Below are 20,503 nucleotides of genomic sequence, written 5' to 3' on the forward strand. Positions count from 1 at the left end.
AAAGCTGGGGCCATGCCTGCCCCCCACCCCCACCCCCACCCCACCACACACCCCCCCAGGTCTTTAAATAGTCCTGCTGGGTGTGTGAGCTGCAGCTGCCTGTGTGTGTCTACCATGACCTGTCTGAGCCTTTAAAGGCTTGTGCCAAAACTGATATTTTTAGACAGAAGCTGCTGCTGACAGCGTTTTCCCCTCCAGCCTGTGAGATCAGCTGTTTATTGGTTGTCACCTGAAGATAAAACTCACCTTTGACAGTTATTAGAAGTTGACAAGGTTGTTTCACTGACACTCACAGCTTTGTTTTTTTATTATATCTGATTGAGGTTTTCCATCACCACATCAGAATCACTCCCCTGTTGAGATGTCTCGTAGATAATAATATCAGCTTAGTTCGTGCACTGACCTAGGGCCTCTCTCCCTCTCTCTCTCTCCCCCTCTCTCTCTCTCTCTCTCTCTCTCTCTCTCTCCCTCAGTGGCACTACTTTCTTCCTCTGCGCTCTCCTGCATTCTCTACCATTCCACTCCTCCCCTGTCTTACTCCCCCTTCCTTTCTGCTGGTCTTCTGTGGAGTCATTCTTTGTTTCAAGTCTTCTGTCCCTACCTCCTGTCTTCATCTACGTCTCGTCTTCTCGTCGTCGTTCTTTCACCATGGCTGACAAAAGTCATATGCAATTGAGAAGAAAAGAGAGAAAAGAAGCAGCTGAAGTGACCAAGAATGTAAAGGAAGTGAAGAAGGAAGGAGAGAAGACAGAAAACAATGGAGAGGTCCCATCAGCAGAGGCAGGGGCTGCCGGCGGCATCGCAGCTAATGGTCAGAATGGAGATTTTCAGGTGGAGCTGATGGAACTACCTCCATTTGAAATCATCACAGGGTAGGTAATGAGCAGCTTAATTATCACTCTACATGTGAAACAGTTTGTCTGGTGATATCTTCCCTGTGTCTTGATAAGGTTCTGATCACAGCAATGAGACTTGAACAACCTGACTCAGTCTTTTCATTATCAAGGTAGAAACAACCACAACTTGTGAGATAGTGAACATGAGTGATACACTCACCTCATATATCTGATGATAACCTACAGCCAAACCCAACTAACCTACAGTAAACTCCTGCTGTTAAAGGCTCTTCAAAATAAAAGCCATGGAAAAAAAGCTGTTTCCTGCCTGGCTGCTGAACTCATGGTGCAGTAAAGCCTGAATGAAGAAGCTTCATTTAATATTGTTTAATCTGTCATCTCTGTTTTTTCAAATGTGACCTCTTCATGATAATAACTAATGATGACAATTAATGATATTAACTAATGAAGTAACTAATGATAATAACTAATAATAGTAACTAATGATAATACCTAATGATAGGAACTTATGATAATAACTAATAATGGTATATAAAGATAGAAACTTTTGATAGTAACTAATAATAGTAACTAATGATAATAACTAATAATAGTAACTAATGATAATACCTAATGATAGGAACTTATGATAGTAACTAATAATAGTAACTGTGTAATTGTGTCACAGACATGCAAACTACGACGACATCATGCATGATGATGCAGCTATGATGCGTTTAGTGAGAGGCTTTACCTCCCAGTGTCACACATATTGAATGTGACAGATCACAACCTTACATCACAGGTAACAAGGTAACCAGGTAACCAAGTAACCAAGTAACCAGGTAACCAAAGAGGTAACTAATTGTCTCAACCAGATATTTAGTTTTCACCAGATCAATCCAGTTTAGTGTTTGAGTGAATTACTAACTAATGACTGCCTGACTGACTGATGACTGACTGATGACTCAACCTCTTTTTGCAGTACAGCATGCTTCATTCAGTTGATGCAGTATGCATGCTGCTTAATGGGCTTGTGGTCACCAACATCTATGATGTAGTCTGAGTAGACTTATCACCAATTAGTGGCACAAGGCAATGAATGGACAGAAAATGTCCCTTTTGTCCATCTCAGACAGATCCTTGTCTCCCTCCAGCTCAGAGGGTGACATCTCGGTCACCACAGAAAGTTCACATGACAAGGGACACAGGAGCTTAACATGCTGACATGAAACACACAAGACTTGATGACATAGTCTGTGAGGTTAGCATCTGGAGGTTTGGTATGTTCTGAGGTTAACATCCGGAGGTTTGGTATCTTCAGGGGTTAATATCTGGAGGTTTGGTATTTTCAGGGGTTAACATCTGGAGGTTTGGTATGTTCAGGGCTTAATATCTGTAGGTTTGGTGTCTTCTTTGTTGTTTCTCGGTAGTGGAGGTCTCTCCCTGGAGAGAACTTGTCACAGTGGAGGAGAAAGTTTGTCTCTGTCCCCACAGGGGACACAGAAGCTTAACATGCTGACATGAAACACACAAGACTTGATGACAAAGTCTATGGGGTTAGCATCTGGAGGTTTGGTATGTTCTGAGGTTAACATCTGGAGGTTTGGTATCTTCAGGGGTTAACATCTGGAGGTTTGGTATGTTCAGGGGTTAATATCTGTAGGTTTGGTATCTTATTTGTTGTTTCTCTGTAGTGGAGGTCTCTCCCTGGGGAGAACTTGTCACAGTGGAGGAGAAAGCTTGTCTCTGTCCCCACCTCCCTGTCGAGCAGTGACCACAGACACGCTTCTCTCTGGGAAGCTATGTCTGTCTGTGACTTCTTGTTGGTCACTGTGTTTGGTCAGGATCTGTCTCTGCTTCCTGTCTCTGACAGAGAGGAGACACTCAGACATTTGTATTCTCTGTTTAGGATCAGATAACATTTTAGTCTACTTTGGGTTTTGGTTTCATTTTTCCAGTGTTGTGTATAAAGAGCTTTTGACTGGTTGATAATTAGTTTCATTGTATTGTGTTGTTTTGAAGCAGTGCTGATGGGAGCTTGTGTGGTTAACTTCACCATCAGCTGACTGAGGGACTATTTTCAGGGTTCAGCTCCTGGGTCTTCTGAGCTTTGAATGGAAGAGTGTCTTTTGGACTTGGAAGATGGGTCCAAAATGTTGTTGCCTGTTCCTTAATGTTTAGCTGTAAAGGGAAACGTCATAGTTCTGCTTGGCAGCCATTTTTTAGCGTTTTCCTTTGGACATTGAGCATTCTTCTGGAGAATTGAGAATGGAGAGCTTCTACTGAGTGTTTATCCCATGAGCCATACACTGATCCACTGAGTGGGCCTCCATACAGAGTTACTGGTGAGATTACATAATGCAGCTTTGTTCAGACCAAGGTAAGTGTAATTTCTTGTGTGTTCAATGGGGTTGTTGTTCAGATTAAAGTGCTATTTGTTTTGAAGATATCTGGGTTTTTTCTGAAAGAGCATAATTTGTGTTTTTTAAGGTTTCATCCAGGGCCCAGTCCTGACAGAACTGTTCCAGGATGGTCAGGTTGTGCTGAAGACCATCACTGGTTGGAGATAATAGAATAAGGTCATCTGCATAAAGCAGGTATCTAATCTCTGTGTCTAAGAGTGTGAACCATGAGTGTGAACGGTCCATCTGATCTGCAAGTTCATTAATATATAGTTTTTAAAAGCATCCCTGCTTCACACCCGACCCTATGCGAAATATTCTGTTCTTTGATTATTGATGTCTGAGATGGCATAGTGAATCAGCTGAAATCTCAGCTCAGTCTTTGTCTTTAACTGATGTTTGATTCTGTCAGATGACATCCTGCTTATAAAACCAGGATTTTAGCAGCAGCTTGAAGTGACTGATGGTTTACATGTCATCTTAATGGACTATGTTTCAGTCACTGTTTCTAATTGTTATCATGTGAATGAGAACAGCTTTGTTGTGAATTAAAATAGTGTCTATGTAACACAGAGAGGAGGAGAAGAGGACAGATACAGAGCTGAAACTGACTGATGTACCATGAGATGATGTCAGCTTGCTTCAGTTTTCAACTATGTCCTCACGTTCACACATTGACCATGTATCCAGTCAGGTACAAGGTATAAAACTTATTTAAAAATGCAACAATTCATTACTTAGTTGATCAACAGAAAATTGATCTGCAACCATTTTCATAATTGAATAATAATTTGAGTAATTTTTAAGAAACAAAATTAGCAGTTGGTGGTGAACAGAATCTCTGGGTTTGATTGGACAAAACGACATTTGAAGACATCACCAAAAGATTATAAATAATTTATGTTTATTCATAGAAAATGATCAATAGATGATTGATTGCAGCCCTAATCACAATATAGTAAATGTACTTCAATGACTAGTACATCCAGCTCAAAGCACTCCTCACACCTGATTAGTGAAGTTAGGTGTGCTCAGACAATCAGCTGGTGAACTAGTAGACGTAGACTACTTCCAGTGCCAGAGGTCCTGAGCAGCTGGATCACTAACAGGGTGCTGATGGAAATTAGGTCTGCAGCTGTTAAAACACCAGGGGAGGGGGAGGCAGATTAGACCGATACAACAGGAACCAGTCCAGTCGTCAAAGTAGAAACTGGTCTTAGTCTGCTGTCTGGTGCATTGTGATGTAGTCAGGACAAATCATTTCGACCTCTTTAATTATTAAATTAAGACTGTAAATTGACCTCTATGACCCTGACTAAGTGTGGTTTTATTTTGAAGCACTTTTCAGCCAACAATGGGCTCTTTAAATATATTCCCTTTATCAAAATCTTAGAGCCCAGTACAGCTGTAGCTATAGATGACAATAGGCTGGAGTGTCTGTATTTATTCAAAGTTTTGGCCAAATTTAGTTTGAGCCAGTTCTTGATGAAAAAACACTGATGGACAGATCGGCCAGGAAGAGGCTGAAGAAGTAGATCACACAAATCATAAAAGTAATCTCCTGGGATTGGTTCTGAATGAAAAATTGTGGCTTTTACATGAGACTTTAGTGATGACCCTGCACAGTGTGTTGTGTTGGCTGAACCCCCCTGCTGGACTTTACAGTTCCCCAACAGCCCCCTCTGCTTCATCCTCAGATCCTCACTCAGCTGATTGGAGGAGCTCATGTTGTTCAGGGTCAGCTAATCCCTGATGATAGGTCTTCACCTGAGTCAGCTGAGGCCTAATGAGCCAATGAAGCTCTGAGTGCACAAACTTTTCACAATTACTGTTCTTTTGTTTTTTATATTTTTTAAGTAAAAAGTATCAGTGCTTTGACACAGAAAGGTTCATTTTCATGTCTGCATGTTCATTATATCATCTACCAAATAACAAATTATGATTAAATGCATTAAAGTGCGCTCCATTATAACGTTAGTCTAATTAGTAATAGGACACCTGATGCTTTATGATAAAAAATATTATGTTATATTCAAATAAAACAATTGAACAAAATCAAACACTCAAATTGAATACCGACAACAAACCTTTCAATTCAATTATCAGTTTTAATTTGTCTTTACTACACAGAGCTCCATCTTAATTATTGATTGGTGAGGAGTTTGAGCACAAACTGCTGAATTATTTTTTCAATGCAGAGAGTTAGGAAGCCCTGAGTAGTGTCTGCAGATTTCCTCACAAGCTGCATACAGCCACAACAACTTCCACCAAAAAGGCAGAGCAGCTTGTCTGGTGGCTGACAGACAAAACTCAGGGCATGGACGTCAGAAAACCACTGACTGCTCGTGCAGAGACTGTAAAAGACCATAAAAGATCATCATCACATTTCAGCTGATGGTCCAAAATGACTGGTATTTGGTATTACTGGACTTGAGTCCACCTGTGGTGGTCCCACTGCTGATGATGCAGATCAGAGCAGAAACCGTGAGGAGGAAGGAGTTGCTGCAGAGCTCAGAGACAGGACTACATTGGCCTGGGGAAGAATACAAAAACCAAACCGTTGCTTTTGTGACATCATAAAAGGATTTTCCACAGGCTAACAGGCTAACAATCTAACAGACTAACAAGCTTACAGGCTAACAGGCACTGAATCTGCTGTTTGACCCTCTTAATAAAAGAAAAAAATCAACTGACTCAATCCCACACACTTTGTCCAGCTGTCATGAATATTAACTAGCCCAAAAAAATAGTGATGTGTGCTAACGACAGTCAGCTGTTTATTTAGCCTTCAGATGATATTTCCATGACCTGTTCTAACTTCACTATGAACCATCAGTGATGTGATGTAAAACATATTCTGTAGTGTTAGTTATTTTCCATTTTATGAACCATATTTATCATCTGGGTCAAAGAAACAGGCTGTTTGCGTAGTTTGGAGCAGAAGGACCACAACCAGCAGCCAACGTGCCCTGAATGTTGCACTTGGCTCTGGTGACCTGGTTGGGTAGTGGTCCTGCTCTGAGCCAAAAGCCTCATCCCATCAGACACAAGCACCCGTCCATTCATTTAATGATACTGATGTTTAAAGCTATGTACTGACTCAACAGGTTGGGAACAGAAGGATGTAGGTTGTACTGTACTGGGTCACACCAAAACCAGTCTAATAATACTGCACTGGAATTCCAGTCTCAGCAATGCAGACGGTGTAAAATTAGCTTCACACACACACACACACACACACACACACACACATACACACACCCAAGTCCCAACTTGACACCCACCTCACCTTTCTTAATGTTAGCTTGACTGACACAACGCAAACAGGTGCTGTGGTTGTATCTGGTTCTGGTGTCTATATAAAGGACCACATTAGTGGGGTTCTGTGGTGAGACCAGTAACTACAGCAGGTTTACAGTTTTCCCCTCTTCTCCTATTTCATGTGAGTGGTGGTGTTATTGGTCCATCCATTTGTTTCAGTTCATTTCAGTTTGAAAATCCACCTGCAGACACTGAAACTCAGGAATCTGTAGCTCAGGTGAAGTTTGACATTATAATTATTATAATGAGGAGCTCAGGTATGAACTTTTCACCAAACAGTGCTCAGCCTTCACTACACCAAAACCCGGTTTCCTTCTGTTCAAAGTTCTCAGAGCAGAGGACACTGTGTGCGCATGAGTGGAGGCTTACTTATTAGTATTGTTATTCCCATGTGTTCTGGAATACCCAGAATACCTGGAAAACACATGGAAGGTGAGAGGAACAGTACAGTGTTGTGAAAAACATTGTGTTATCCTGAAAAATAATTAAGAAGATGAAACAAACGGTCTGTTGTTCAGGGACCAAGTGAGAGACCAGGTGAGGCTGACATTCAGGGACCAGCTGAGGCTGTTGTTCAGGGACCAGGTGAGGCTGACGTTCAGGGCCCAGGTGAGGGTTAGGGTTTCCTGTACAGAGAGAATGAATGCAGCCTGAATCACGTCAGTTAGTGAACACAACCTGTGTTTGCTGAGGTTGGATGAAGTCATCATTGAAATGTTGTCACACATGAACCAAATAATAGACGTGAATTGATCAGATGCCACATTAGTAACTGCCTGGACCTTTACTTTGAAACGTATTGATAATTTAACTCTGTCACATGCAGGATTATCATTAGCTAAACAACAACATTGCGGTCTGACTGTGTAAACTAACAGGCCTTCTCCTTCTGTTTTCCACAGGGACCGGATTGATCCTTTTGTCTTTAAGTTCCAGTTCAAGAACGTGGAATACTCCTCAGGCCGCAACAAGACCTTCCTGTGTTACCTGGTGGACAAAGGGAACGCAGCTGATGGGCTGCTGAGGGGATGTCTGGAGGACGAGCATACCAGCTGTCATGCTGAAGAAGCCTTCTTCACACAGTGCCTGCCAGACTACGACCCTGCACTCAAATACACAGTCACCTGGTACACAGCTCTTTTACACTGTCAGATGGTGTGTGGCAGAGATAAGGTGGTGTTGTTTCTTAAATAGCGATGATGTGATGATGATGAAGAAAACTCCGCTGACACCGTCTTGTTTGTATATAAAGAGGTTTATTACAAAGAAGTCCAGCATCAAATCAAGCACTCGAGATTGCCTGAGAGAGGAGTCGAAGCCAATGTGAATCTCCTCTGAATAACTGCTCTAACTCCCCGTCTATATAGGCTGGTTGTTTTCGTGAACCTAAGGTGAAACATATGGTTCCTAACTTACAGAAAAAGGGCTTCCTTACATAAGATGGGTGAGTCTTCAATCTCTCATCCACACCTAGACCTTTTGACCTAGAAACCCCTAGACAAGACCCCTAAATCTTTTTGCCCTAGAGCCTTCTGGCTAAGGCCATTAAATCTTTTTGACCAGGGGACTCCTAGCTAAACATACCAAATCCATAAATTCACATAACATAACATACAGAACTTCAGATACTACAGTGGAAACTTATTTTCAGTCAGTACAGAGTTAAACCATCAAAGCACATATGAAGACATTTGTGAGGTGTTTAAAATAATAGTTTTATGTGACATTGACAGAAAGCTAAGCAAATAAAAACTCACATGAGCCACGTGATGGAATGGCTGGTGGTGGTGCTGGTGACTTGAGGGCAGTGCAGTCTGTGATCTGCAGCAAACTAAACTAATGAGAAGTAAAAAGAAGGTCCAGGATGAAAGTGACTTGTTCTAGGATGTCATTTTCTCTCAGTTGTAAAAGCTTATACATTAATAACAGACAAGGTTGAAACACGAATGCATCTGAATACATCTGAGGACATCAATAATGAGTTTAATAATAAAGTCTTTAAAACACCAGCCTTTGACTGGTGAATAAATATCAAAGGTTTATTCAGTGTTGTGTCTCCATGAAGTGGTGGGACAGGTTGAAAAAGTCAAAGCATCACAGGACAAGACATCCTGATCCCATCTATAGGAGGAGAACTAACAGTCCTTTGTGAGTCCAGCTCCAAAACCACTGGGTCCTCCTTTCCCATAATACAACTTAATAGCAATAATAGCAACAGCTTTCAGTAGACAGTACTGTCCTCACCTCCAGTCTGTAACAGGACTTGGTTTGAAAACCTCTGGTCTCTATGTACAAGCTGAGATTAGTCAGTGGTTTACCTGGAACCCAGACCTGAGTAGTCCTCCTGAGTCGTCCTGTCGACCCTGAAGTGATGCTGACATGTATGATTGGTGGCGTGGACCTTCAGTAGGGTGCTTGTACACATAAATGTCAAACTTCTATGGTAATAAATGAAATGCATCCTGGTCTTTCTGATCCTGATCCTGATAATGCACTGATACCATGGTTTTCTCTTGCTCTCAGGTACGTGTCCTCTAGTCCCTGCTCTGCCTGTGCACAAAAGATAGCTGAGGTGCTGAAGGCCAGGAAAAACCTCAAGCTGACCATTTTTGCTGCTCGGCTGTTTGAGTGGGAGGAAGCAGAGATCCAGGCAGGTCTGAAGACCCTGTACGCCGCCGGCTGTAAACTGAGGATCATGAAGCCTCTGGACTTCTCCTACACCTGGGACACATTTGTGGAGAACGAGGAACAAGCCCTGAACCTGTGGGAGGACTGCAAAGAAAACTATGAGTATTACCATGAGAAGCTGGCTGACATTCTGCAGTGACCGCAGTGAGTGATTCATGCCCACTGAGAAGCACTTTGTATTGTCTGTGATATACTGAAGAACATATTAATAACATGTAAGAACCAAGGAGTCTCCATGTTAGAAGATTTTCATTTGTCATTTATCAACAACAAGCTTCAACTCTGTTTCTTTGGTTCATGTGTGGTTCAAAGAAGTGTAACAGGAAAGATGTGATTGGAGTTATTGATGATGATGATGATGATGATGATGAAATCTGTTGTCATGTGTTAACACTGATGAAGTGGGACATTTACTGATCTGAACTCTGACCTCTCTCTCTCTCTGTTGACAGGACCCAGTGAGGAGTGTGACCCTCCATCATCATCGTCATCGTCTTCGTCTTTGTCTTTGTCTTTGTCTTCATCTTCATCATCGTCATCATCATCACTTCTTCACAGATGATTCATGTTGTTGTTGTTGACTGATAGTGAGGCATATGAATCTGTAAGAGTGTCTGTGGGTGTGTGTGAGTCAGTGTGTTGCCTTTTCTTGAGTGTGTTTATGAATACTTTAAGCACACCATTTGTACCCACAACATCTGGCGGTGATCTCCACATCTGGTTTCCACTCTGATGGTCCTGTTTGATATGTTCTGTTTCTTTGCACCTGTTTTGCACACAGTGATGTGGATGGAGTGTGTTGTGGTGTGTGTTTGTGTGTGTGTGTTGGAGTGTGTTGTGATGTGTGTGTGTGTGTGTGTGTGTGTGTGTGTGTGTGTGTTGCAGTGTGAGGATGTGAATGACAGCAGATGTTCATGGTTAAAGGAGGAAGCTGATTCGTGGCTGATGGTCCACAGATTCCTCAACATCCACAGTTACCTCCGTAGGTTTGGCTGCTGTTGGATATACCAGTCTCTGTTGGGCTTGGTTTGTGTGTGTGTGTGTGTGTGTGTGTGTGTGTGTGTGAGATAGTGATAAACACAGTGATGAGCACTGTGATTAAACAACTGTGTCACACCTTCAGTCTTCTGCTCAGCTCTCAGTCACCAGAACTTCATCTAATCTGAGGAGCATCATGTCTCTGTGTTTATCTCTGTCATCTGCTCTGTTCTGTCTCTATTAAACAGATTCAGTAGTCTGTGGTTGTCTCTGTTGAAATCAGTCACTGTCTTTTCCTTATCAGACCTCAGGAGAACAAAAGACACAGAACAAAGACATGCACATGTGAGAACTTTGTCTGCACCATGATAAATACAAAAATGTAAACTTATATATGTATATATATATATATATATACACACACATATATAAGTATATATAAATACCTGAAAATACTTTTACAGTGAATGCTGCAGTACCACTTTTAGCAACAGAAGAATAAAACAGCAATAAAGATAAAAGAACTACTGGCACTGGTGGCCACACATACAAAATAACTCACTTGCACCCCTAATAATGAGAATAAAAACAAGAGCGTTTCAGCAGCTTCACTGCTTGGACTCCTAATAATGAAGAAGAAGATAGAAAGTTCCCTGGAAAGCTCTCCAGCTGTTCCAGTTCAGTGACGAGCAGATAACTGGGGTTGTACTGGGCAGCTTCCAGTTGTTGGTTCCTACAAAAGCACATCTGTGCTCAACCCTGGGCAAACAAAGCTCATATGTAAAAATGTTTCTGTGGCTAGGAGAAAAAACAAAGACAAAACACAAGAGGAATACTATGGGTTTATGGTACCAACATTAGATTAGAGAAGACAGCCAAACTTTAAGCTCTGACAGGAAGACATGAAATGCTTCAAAAGTGAGACAGTAGAACAAATGTCGAGTCTGCCTCAGGTGTACAGGACGTGTGGTGGGTGATGCTGTTGCTCAGCCTCCATATTTCATGTCTGAATTGTTTCTGCAGAGAAGTGTTGTTACCTTTGACCGCCACAGAGTGGCACTGTGCCTTTAACGTCCTCATCTCCTTCAGCCCTTCATGTTGAGGTCAGGCATTGACTGATGACTTCATAACGAAGGAGTGTAATTGATTATCTAGGATTCTAATCTAGTGATAATATATTGAATCAAGTGTTATGGTAGGTTTCAGTGTTTTATTCACAGCAGTATATCAGACTGACCAGGGGCTTTTTAAGTTTCACACCCCCAGGTAGGACATTCTGGGGACATCTCATTGTTTGGTCCATCCATGTGTTTCTTTTAGTGCAGAGGATTGTGAAAGCGTCCCAGCAGCAGTGATGAGTGACCATTGTCTCACCATCAAACAGCTGTTTCCCCATTTACCAAAGCTAATGTTGTCTCTAACTTCAAACTAGCAGAACCAGATTTCCTTGTCCTTTCCCCGTCCACTGAGTCGTCCTGTCTGTGTTGCTCTAACACAATGATGACAGACATCCATTGACTTACAATCTCTCATTGAGCATGGTGTCCACCTGACCAGTCCAGATTCCACACTAGACCTGGGTGTGAACACTCCATTCAGTTTGAGACTTTGTATGAACCCCGTGGCTCATCCCCAACTTTTATTATCGTCTGATGATGTTTTAATATGGCTGCACGCTATCCTTTTAATTTAGCTGTTTCCTCCATCACAGCAGCTGTTCATCTAAACCTGCAGTGTTTCTGCTCATTCACTCACCACTCTCTCCTTCTTTTAGCAAATTCCTCGCTAATCCCACAGTTGTTTACACGCTGTTCTGATCTGCTAGTTACTTTGCCGTAGCAGTTAGCGATGGCTTCTTTCTCCCCCTCTCTCCGCTCAGTGTGTCTAATGTGTAGTTACTCCTCTGCCTCCTTTAGTGGTAACTCTATGTGTAATAAATATAGTTTATTAATCAGTGTTTCAGTAAATTGGAGACCACATTGTTACCTGCTGTTGTCCATCCATCCAGTGAAAAGAAGCCAATTCCCCATTACCTGCTGACTTCTTTGTTTCCCCACACCCTGTGGGCCGATATGCGTAGGTGTTGGTCTTATAATGCTTAGCCTGTACAAATAAAGGCTTTTTAACTTTTTTGAACATACCGAGTGCCTGGATCTGGAATTCTTTGTCAACCTTGACAGAAATCTTCCAACTGTTCATTCATGATTATTTTCGCTTCCAAGAGCACCAGTGGTTACAGGGACACCAGCAGCACTCCAGTTAATTTTTCTTTCCACCTAAATTTTTGTTCCACCTAAGTAAAGAATCTCACTCAGTCTGTCTCAATCTTGAAACACAGGAAGTCCTCTGTGAAGTCCGAGCAGCCTCCACTGATCATTAACAGGAGAATAAGATCAACCTCAGGGTCCTGGCCTGTGTCCAGGCTAACAGAGTCACAGCTCTATTGATACAAGCAGCTTCATGAGCTTCTTTAAGGATAAAACTGTTGTAGACAAATTCACCAGCTCCTCCACTCAACGAGGCATGAAACAAGAGTTTATGTTTGGGTCGTTTACACAGAGTGAGGAAGATGCACACACACACCTCTCTGCTGATGCAGCCTTGGATCAGATTCTGGCTGCCAGTGACAATGGAGCTTCTCCTCGATGAAAGACATGAGGACAGCGAGGACAAGCATTGGACTGGATCCAGGTGAAGAGCCACAGCACATCACACCTTTCAGCTGAGACTTCTGTCAACCTATGGCTGAAGCAGCAGCAGCACAGCAGATTGTAAAATAAGCTGAACTTAGACACTGTAATTAAAAATTTTCATTCTTTCCATTTTACCTTCTCAGTCCCTGCAGATATTTCTAAAGCACTGATCTCACAGTCCCGGAGTTTCATCATTTTACAGCCATTTGGTCTTTGATGTTGTCAATGTTTTGATGGCAGCAATAAAGTCCATTTAAATATCAATAATCATAACAACTTTAACTTAAACCTTGAGGATGATTTTATTTTTATTAGATAGTACAGCTATCAGTGAAATAAAGTTTTAAAAAGCTGAGTGTTAAAATAATGATGTATTTGTTACACCGAGTCAAACGTTCTTCACTGTATTGGGATTGAAGATGTGGAGACTGAGGAAGCAGCAGTGTTCTGTTCTGTTGTGTTCTGTACAAAATAAGATTGTGATATTTATTGAAGCCAACTACATTCAGACACATGAAGCCTGTGACAGTCTCAGTAGTGATGCTGCTGTGATGAATATGTCAGGTGATTAAAATACTGTTTCATGGCTGCTGTGATCTGTCATTGGATAAATCCATGTGTTAATGTGTAAAGAAATTAAATAGATTAATTCTGCTGCATTCACACAATAAATCAAATAAAATATTAAACAGCTGATGGGGGTGTTGATCCATTCAGGGCTTTAACAATGAACAACAGAACCTTACAATCTATTCTAAGTTAAACTGGGAACCAATGGAAGAGAGGGGTAATGTCACCGAGGTGAACACAGGATAGCCTCAGACCTCTGAACCTCTGCCTGAAGTTCACAGATACATCAGACTAGAGACGAGACAGAACTTTATTCTCTCAAACTGGATTACTCCAGTAATTTAATGTGATCGTACTTTTTATGCATTGTATGTTTGAACACGGCGTTTTCAATAAACTGTGAAAAGGTTTGTATTGTCTCTTATTCGTACAGTTCACACTGACTTTCAGGACTGATGAGTGTGGGAGGCAGACGGGACCGCAATGACCCTTCAGACTGATGGACCACTACCTCCCACAGGAGGCGGGGGACACTTTAGTTAAACCACGTGAATCTTCTGAGAGATTTAAACACCAACACAGATGTTCACAAAGTTCAGAGCTCTGTGTTTCATGTTGTTTAAAATGTGTTTTTGCCTGTTTGTTTGTTTGTTTGTTTGTTTGTTTGTTTGTTTTTTACAAAATCTCAGCATTTGTGACAGACTTCAGAGTGTTAATAACTAAAATGATTTAAAAAATATATATTTCAAAAATATTTTATGTTTATACAGTATATATATATCTGGATAGAACACCTCAAAGATAAAGATAGTTTTTAATGCCTACAACATTAGCAGTCTGATTATTTGCATGAACAGGACTGAGCCCAGTGTCACAGAAAACACCGGTCCCCTCCACTGTTTCCACGTCCGCGGTCGCGACCTCTGTTTTGCCACTGACGTCTGCGGGGGTCGCGATCACGGTCATACCTCTTCCCTTTGTCCATCTCCTTTTTCATTTGGTGGACCTGAGCTGTAGCCAGGGATGCCATAATGTCCTTTACCCTGGCTCGTTCTTTCTTTTCCGCCTTTTCCTCCGTTCCCTCTTGATGGCCTGCTCAGCCCCATTCGCATGCTTGGCGATGTCCTCGAGACATGCGGTTGTCCATGTCAATAGCCCTTTTTCCACCATCGTGGAAATCTCGGGTCGCAGTCCTCTCATGAACGCCCATGCGATTTGCGCGGTGTATTTGTCGTCTCTTTTCCCTTCCACTTGTTCTGGTGTCAGGCCACCATAGGTTACCAATGCTGCTCTCATTCTGTAGAGGAATGCAGTGACAGTTTCACCGACCTCTTGTTTAACAGCAGCCTTGTTCCAGTCAACGATGACGGGGAAAAGTTCTTTTATTTTTGCACACAGCGTGGTGAAAAGTGCCTTATATTCTGCATTTTCGGCTTTGTCCATGTCAGGGTTCTTTAACCTGTGGTTTTCTGCATCGCGGAGTACAGGGGAGACTTTGTTCCAGTCCCCCTTCATGTGACTGACCAGCAGGCGCCTCAGTTCATCAATTGTCGGCCTGTACGATTCCACCACCATTGTCAGCTGTTCAACCAACTTTTCGCCTCCCTCCGATATCGCACATCAGCTACTGTCCATGGTCTGTACACAAGCTGTGTCTCACCATTCCCCGCTGCCACTTCAATCATGGGAGCCATCAGCTCTCCATCAGTCTCTGCCTCCTCCTTGTTGGTCTCTGTGTTGTTCTTATCCTCCAAGCCTGAATGGGTCATCCCACCGAGTTCGGGATAGAGGTGTGAAGTCACCTCCAGCCTCCTTCGTGGTGGTTTGGTGCCTTCATCTTTTGGAGGGAAGTTGCTGGAGCTGCAGCTGGAGCTGGAGGTGGAGGTGGAGTGGAGTCCAGGTCCGGATCCAGCTTCACACACTGGGGCGTAGTTATTTTGGGAGTCTGCCTCACTCATCCACATGTCAAAAGCTTTCCAGTCTGGCTCACTTCCCTTCTTGCTCCTAGTTTTTTGACGCATTTCTTCTCTATTTTTAAGCACTGCACGCAAACCCTCCAGCTGTTTAACACTCAGGCTGCCTGTCCTTGGAAAACTACACTCCCTGACCCACAGATCTAACTGGGCTATGGATTCTTTTCCATAGTTTACTGTCATGTACTTCACATTTGGGGCATGATACTCTGGTTCCTCAGAGGGTTTACTTTGTTTTGATCCCATAATTATTTGCTCTCAGACGTTTTAGCAATTTTTTAATCAAATCTAGATTATTTTATACTACTTACCGTTAGTTGTATTTTAACAATACAATTGTTAACTCTGCTCTTGGATTATCTTATTTTTACTATTAAATTAATTTCTTTAGCAAACTGAATTTAATTCTCCTAAGACAGTCAAAAATGTTAAGCTGAAACAAATGAGAAATGTAAAACACTAAACCCTCTTCCTCTCCCTTCACGGAGGCTGGTAAGTCCAACTTACCCCCTAGATCTGGGATCTAGGGGGTAAGTTGAGTCTAGACACCTAGACGCCCAGGTTCCCCCCACCGGGCCAGTACGCTCCCTCAAACACCGTTTTTTCATTTTTCCCCAGGAAAAAGAAAACAAACAATGCCCGGCACGTCTGCCGGCACTACTTTTAATTAGCAGGCAGAGGAGCGCAACAACTTCTGCGCAGTCAGGCTTTCCACAACCTAGGTCTACACTGACAACAATAAGAGCAAAAACTCTCAGAAAAAACAGCGAGGCGTTTGCAGCCACCGGGTTCGTTGGACTCCAACAGTGAGAGGACTCTGCTCCTCCAGACGTCAGGCCCTCCTGAGATCTTCACGCGTCAGCTGTCTTTCTTGAGTTTAATAAACATTCATGAATGGAGTCACACAAACACAACCTAACAGCAGTACAGTCAGTGAGTGAGTGGCCTGAAGATGTTACCCAGGGCCACAGTCTTATAGTTCCAAAAACACATTCCACAAAGACAAAATACGATACTCTCTCTCATGGGAAAAAGACAAAATACGATACTCTCTCTCACGGGATTGTCTCTGTGCTGAGTCTTCACCTGCTTGCCTCTCCCCCAACGCAATGTCACTGTAACTCACAGCTCTGTCTCCACAGGGGTCAAATGAACAACACACTTATCACAACAAGAAGGGCAAAGACATCCACATATATTGTCTATATGTGTTCTTCATCAGTTCACACAGAGGTCTTTTACACAACCATAAAGGGTGTACAAAGGTTAGGTTCAAAAACTTCATTAGAACTATCCACACAGTCATTGGTTACACAGTTTTGAATAGGCACACATGAGTTATACCAAAATTTCCCATTACAGGTCAGTCAGAGGAGCACAGAGGTGTTAACTGTGTTAATGTTGACTTTCACTAATCTTTAGTGTTGCTATCAGGAGCACTGACGACGTTCTCGTTCTCTAGATGTTCTCTGAACGAAGATCACAGTAATGATTTTATGCATCAATACTAATAGTGATAACAGAGCTTCTCCTCTCAAACTAAACCCAGACAATTAACAGTAGTTTAGTCAACAGGTGAGTGAACCCTCAGGTAGCTGTGGTAATGCTAGGCTAGCAGGAACAACTGTACTGTATTAGATTAGAGAGAGTGGTTCAGTCAGCGGGTCACTGCAGAGCAGAGGGACAGGGGCACCTGTAACCATGGTAACTGTACACAAAGATGGTGACAGCTATAGCCCAAAAGACATAAAAATTAAAACTTGTCAACATGTCACTGAGACTAAAACTAAGAAAAATCAAACCACTCAAATTTTGTTTGTCAATAGACTAAAGCTAATTGGAACTACACACTGTTAGCCCACTGTTATGTGATGTGCATGACTTATATGAGTGTGTTTGTTAGCAGAGATCATGTGATGTATTGTGACAGCATTTCCACTTCATTTACAAACAAGTTGGTCCTGCACTGTCCGTAAGTGCATGTCTGTGTGTGTGTGTGTGTGTGTGTGTGTGTGTGTGTGTGAATGACACCAATATTTCTCTTCATGTGCATCTTGTTTTCTCCACACTTTGATGATGACCCTTTGCGAATGTTGGCATCTTCACTCATCATCATTATCATCATCCCTCCACCTTTATGTCAAAACCTCCATCATGGCCAAGAACAACTAAATTGACACACCAGAAGGGTGGCATTTCAGAGATGCCAGGCTGTCTGGAGCACACTGGTGTGGTGACACAACTCATTAGGGAGGCCAGAGAGAACAAAGGCAACCTGTTATTGCTTTGGCTCAACCTGGCAAATACTTATGGCTCCAGTCCACATAAGCAGGTGCAGCTCATGCTGATCAAATATCACATCCCCTGCAGAACAAGAGACCTCATCCCTGATTACTACAGCAATTTCAGGATGAGAGTCTCCTCAGGAGCAACCACATCAAACTGGCACAAGGTGGAGATCATTACAGGGTGTACTGTCTCTGTGATGCTGTTCTCATTAGCCATGAATATGCCCACCAAGTCTGCTGAACTGGAGTGGAGAAGGCCCAGGATGAATTCCGCTCAATGGCAACCACCCATCAGAGCATTCATTAATGACCTCACAGTCACTACAGAAACTGTCCCAAGCTGCTGGTGGATTCTGCAGGGCCTTGAGAAGCTGGTGAAGTGGGCCAGGATGAGTTTTAAACCAGCCAAATCAAGATCCATGGTTCTGAGAAAAGGGAAGGTGGAGGACAAGTTCTGGTTTAATATTGCAGTCACGGCCATCCCAACCATCTCAGAGAAGCCAGTGAAGAGCTTCAGCAAGGTTTTTGACAGTTCTCTGAGGGACCGACATCCATCCAGTCAACCTGCATGGAGTTGGATGGCTGGCTGAAAACGGTGGACAAGTCAGGCCTACCTGAGAAGTTTAAGGCTTGGATGTATTAGCATGGCATTCTTCCCAATTCTTCCAATCTTTCTGGTCTAGAACCTAGGAGGATCAGCAAACACCTCAGGGGGTGGCTGGGACTGCCAAGGAGCCTGAGCAGCATCGCACTGTATGCACATCACAATAAACTGCAACTTCCCTTCAAATCCTAGGAGGAGGAATTCAAGGTGACAAGACCCAGAGAAGTGGTGAAATACAGCGATTCTAGTGATCCAAAGGTGGCCAACGCAAGGATCCAAGTGAGGTTTGGCAGGAAGTGGAGGGCAGAGGAGGCCATTCAGGAAGGAGAGGCAAGGCTGCAGTAAAAGACACTGGTGGGAGGGGTCACACGAGGCTGAGCTGGGTTAGGATCCTTTCCAACTCCTCAAATGAAAAACATTGGAGGGAAGGAAAACTATACTATTTATTGTATTCTGGGTGGATCACTAACACATCACTAACACATGACTAGCACATCACTAACACATCACACTAACACATGACTAACACATCACGAACACATCACACTAACACATGACTAACACATCACACTAACACATGACTAACACATGACTAACACATCATGTGTGTTAGTCATGTGTAAGTCATGTGTTAATGTGACATTCTGCATTAATGTTAGTTAATAAATTGTCCATCAGGACGTGATGATATTTCACATTTACATGGAATTTAGGTGAGACACATTAATTGAAGCTAAGACAATAATGTTAACTTACCTGCTGAGGAATAAACATCCAGAACATGGTTAAAATAGTGACTCACACTACAGTTAAATGTAACATTTAAATTCCATCCTCTACATCTGAAGTGACTACATCTTTTTTACACACTGAGTAAAATGTGAATAAAAACCGAATGTGATTATGTCCAAATCATGTAAACTCACATTTAAGTGAAAATAGAACAAAGAGAACATATCAGATGTTGAAATAATGAAATTTTATAGTTTTATGAAAAATATGTGCTCAATTTGAATGTTTTCAGTGGGTGACAGGTCTGGACTGTGGGCAGGACAGTTCTCTGAAAAAGGTGTTTGGGCGGCAGCATAATCCACCAGGTCTTTGTCAGATATAGAGCAGCTCATTGTCTCCATTCATCTAGCTATAGTGAAAGGAAACATGGACAGCTTTAGTTCTCAAATGGATTGTAATGATGATGATGATGACGATCTCTGTTTTCAGTGTTCACTGGTTCAGTTTCTTACCTTTGACTTCATTCTGCTGCTGTTCCAGGTGACATATGTGTGCTTCTGTCACAGGTGATGATGAACTCTGACAGATGTGTGCTTCTATCACAGGTGATGATGAACTCTGCCAGGTGTGTGCTGCTGTCACAGATGATGATGAACTCTGTGAACTACTGTTTTCAGTGTGATTAAAACTGATAAGATTATTGTTTATTAAAGCAAACATAGAAATAACCCTTTAATCATTATAAATTCTGAATCAACGTGTTATTATATGATTACGATACTGTGCATGTTGCTATTGTTAAAATTCATATGATCTATAAAAAACACTGACAAAGAGCTTGACTGAGGTTGCAGCATTGATTTCTTCCCCTCTCCCCACAGTAAACCAGTCAAACTCCATGTGATTACCTTTCATATAAACACAGAAATACACATACATTACAGACTCACACCATACACATCATATCCCTGTCATTTTTACATCTCTATAACTGCTGTTGTTTTTATTCTGTCCATTTTGCCCTGCATCCCCTTTACAGCTGTATTTGTTATGTTATGTTATGTCACAATAAAGGAATAGAATTAAAAGAAGCAAAAGAGCAAGAACCCTTATTGCACATAAAACTGTATTAGTTTCAATAATCAACACTGAAAAGATTAATAAAAGAATGTAATAAATGGATGAATTCAATAATGTCGTGTGAAATGTACAACCAACTATTACAAAATCAAAAATAGAGGTGTGGATGAAGATTGGACTTTACAAAAATAAAAAAAGCTAGTTGAATCTCCAGTGTAACATCATTTTTACTAACAAATGTAAAACTGTTATTCATCCTGTGAGACAGTTGATATTTCCTGAATGTGACATGTATGCACTTAGCTACTAAGATGACTTCTACACTAATAATATAA

At 42.0% G+C, this 20,503-nt stretch overlaps 1 protein-coding gene and 1 pseudogene across 1 annotated transcript; both read left to right on the forward strand.

The window, feature by feature from the left end:
• The first annotated feature begins 290 nt into the window (after positions 1 to 290).
• apobec2a (apolipoprotein B mRNA editing enzyme, catalytic polypeptide-like 2a) lies at positions 291 to 10,487 on the forward strand. Its single transcript, XM_071494961.1, has 4 exons — positions 291 to 872; positions 7,465 to 7,689; positions 9,086 to 9,394; positions 9,703 to 10,487. Exons 1-3 carry the CDS (start codon positions 649 to 651, stop codon positions 9,387 to 9,389), a joined length of 753 nt encoding a protein of 250 aa, XP_071351062.1. The 5' UTR covers positions 291 to 648; the 3' UTR covers positions 9,390 to 9,394; positions 9,703 to 10,487.
• A 7,114-nt stretch (positions 10,488 to 17,601) lies between these two features.
• Positions 17,602 to 18,725, forward strand: LOC139631359 (uncharacterized; annotated as a pseudogene).
• The last annotated feature ends 1,778 nt before the right edge of the window (positions 18,726 to 20,503 follow it).

This window comes from Trachinotus anak, unplaced genomic scaffold (assembly GCF_046630095.1).
Source record: "Trachinotus anak isolate AG129_WGS33_773 ecotype Australia unplaced genomic scaffold, CSIRO_AGI_Tana_v1 ptg000013l, whole genome shotgun sequence".
Classification (NCBI taxonomy): Eukaryota; Metazoa; Chordata; class Actinopteri; order Carangiformes; family Carangidae; genus Trachinotus; species Trachinotus anak.

What these genes read in the sequence shown, in the direction of transcription:
- apobec2a (XM_071494961.1), top strand. Translation starts at nt 649, where the DNA reads ATGGCTGACAAAAGTCATATGCAATTGAGAAGAAAAGAGAGAAAAGAA. An exon ending in CCATTTGAAATCATCACAGG is followed by an intron (nt 873 to 7,464) that starts GTAGGTAATGAG and finishes TGTTTTCCACAG; the next exon opens with GGACCGGATTGATCCTTTTG. An exon ending in CTCAAATACACAGTCACCTG is followed by an intron (nt 7,690 to 9,085) that starts GTACACAGCTCT and finishes TCTTGCTCTCAG; the next exon opens with GTACGTGTCCTCTAGTCCCT.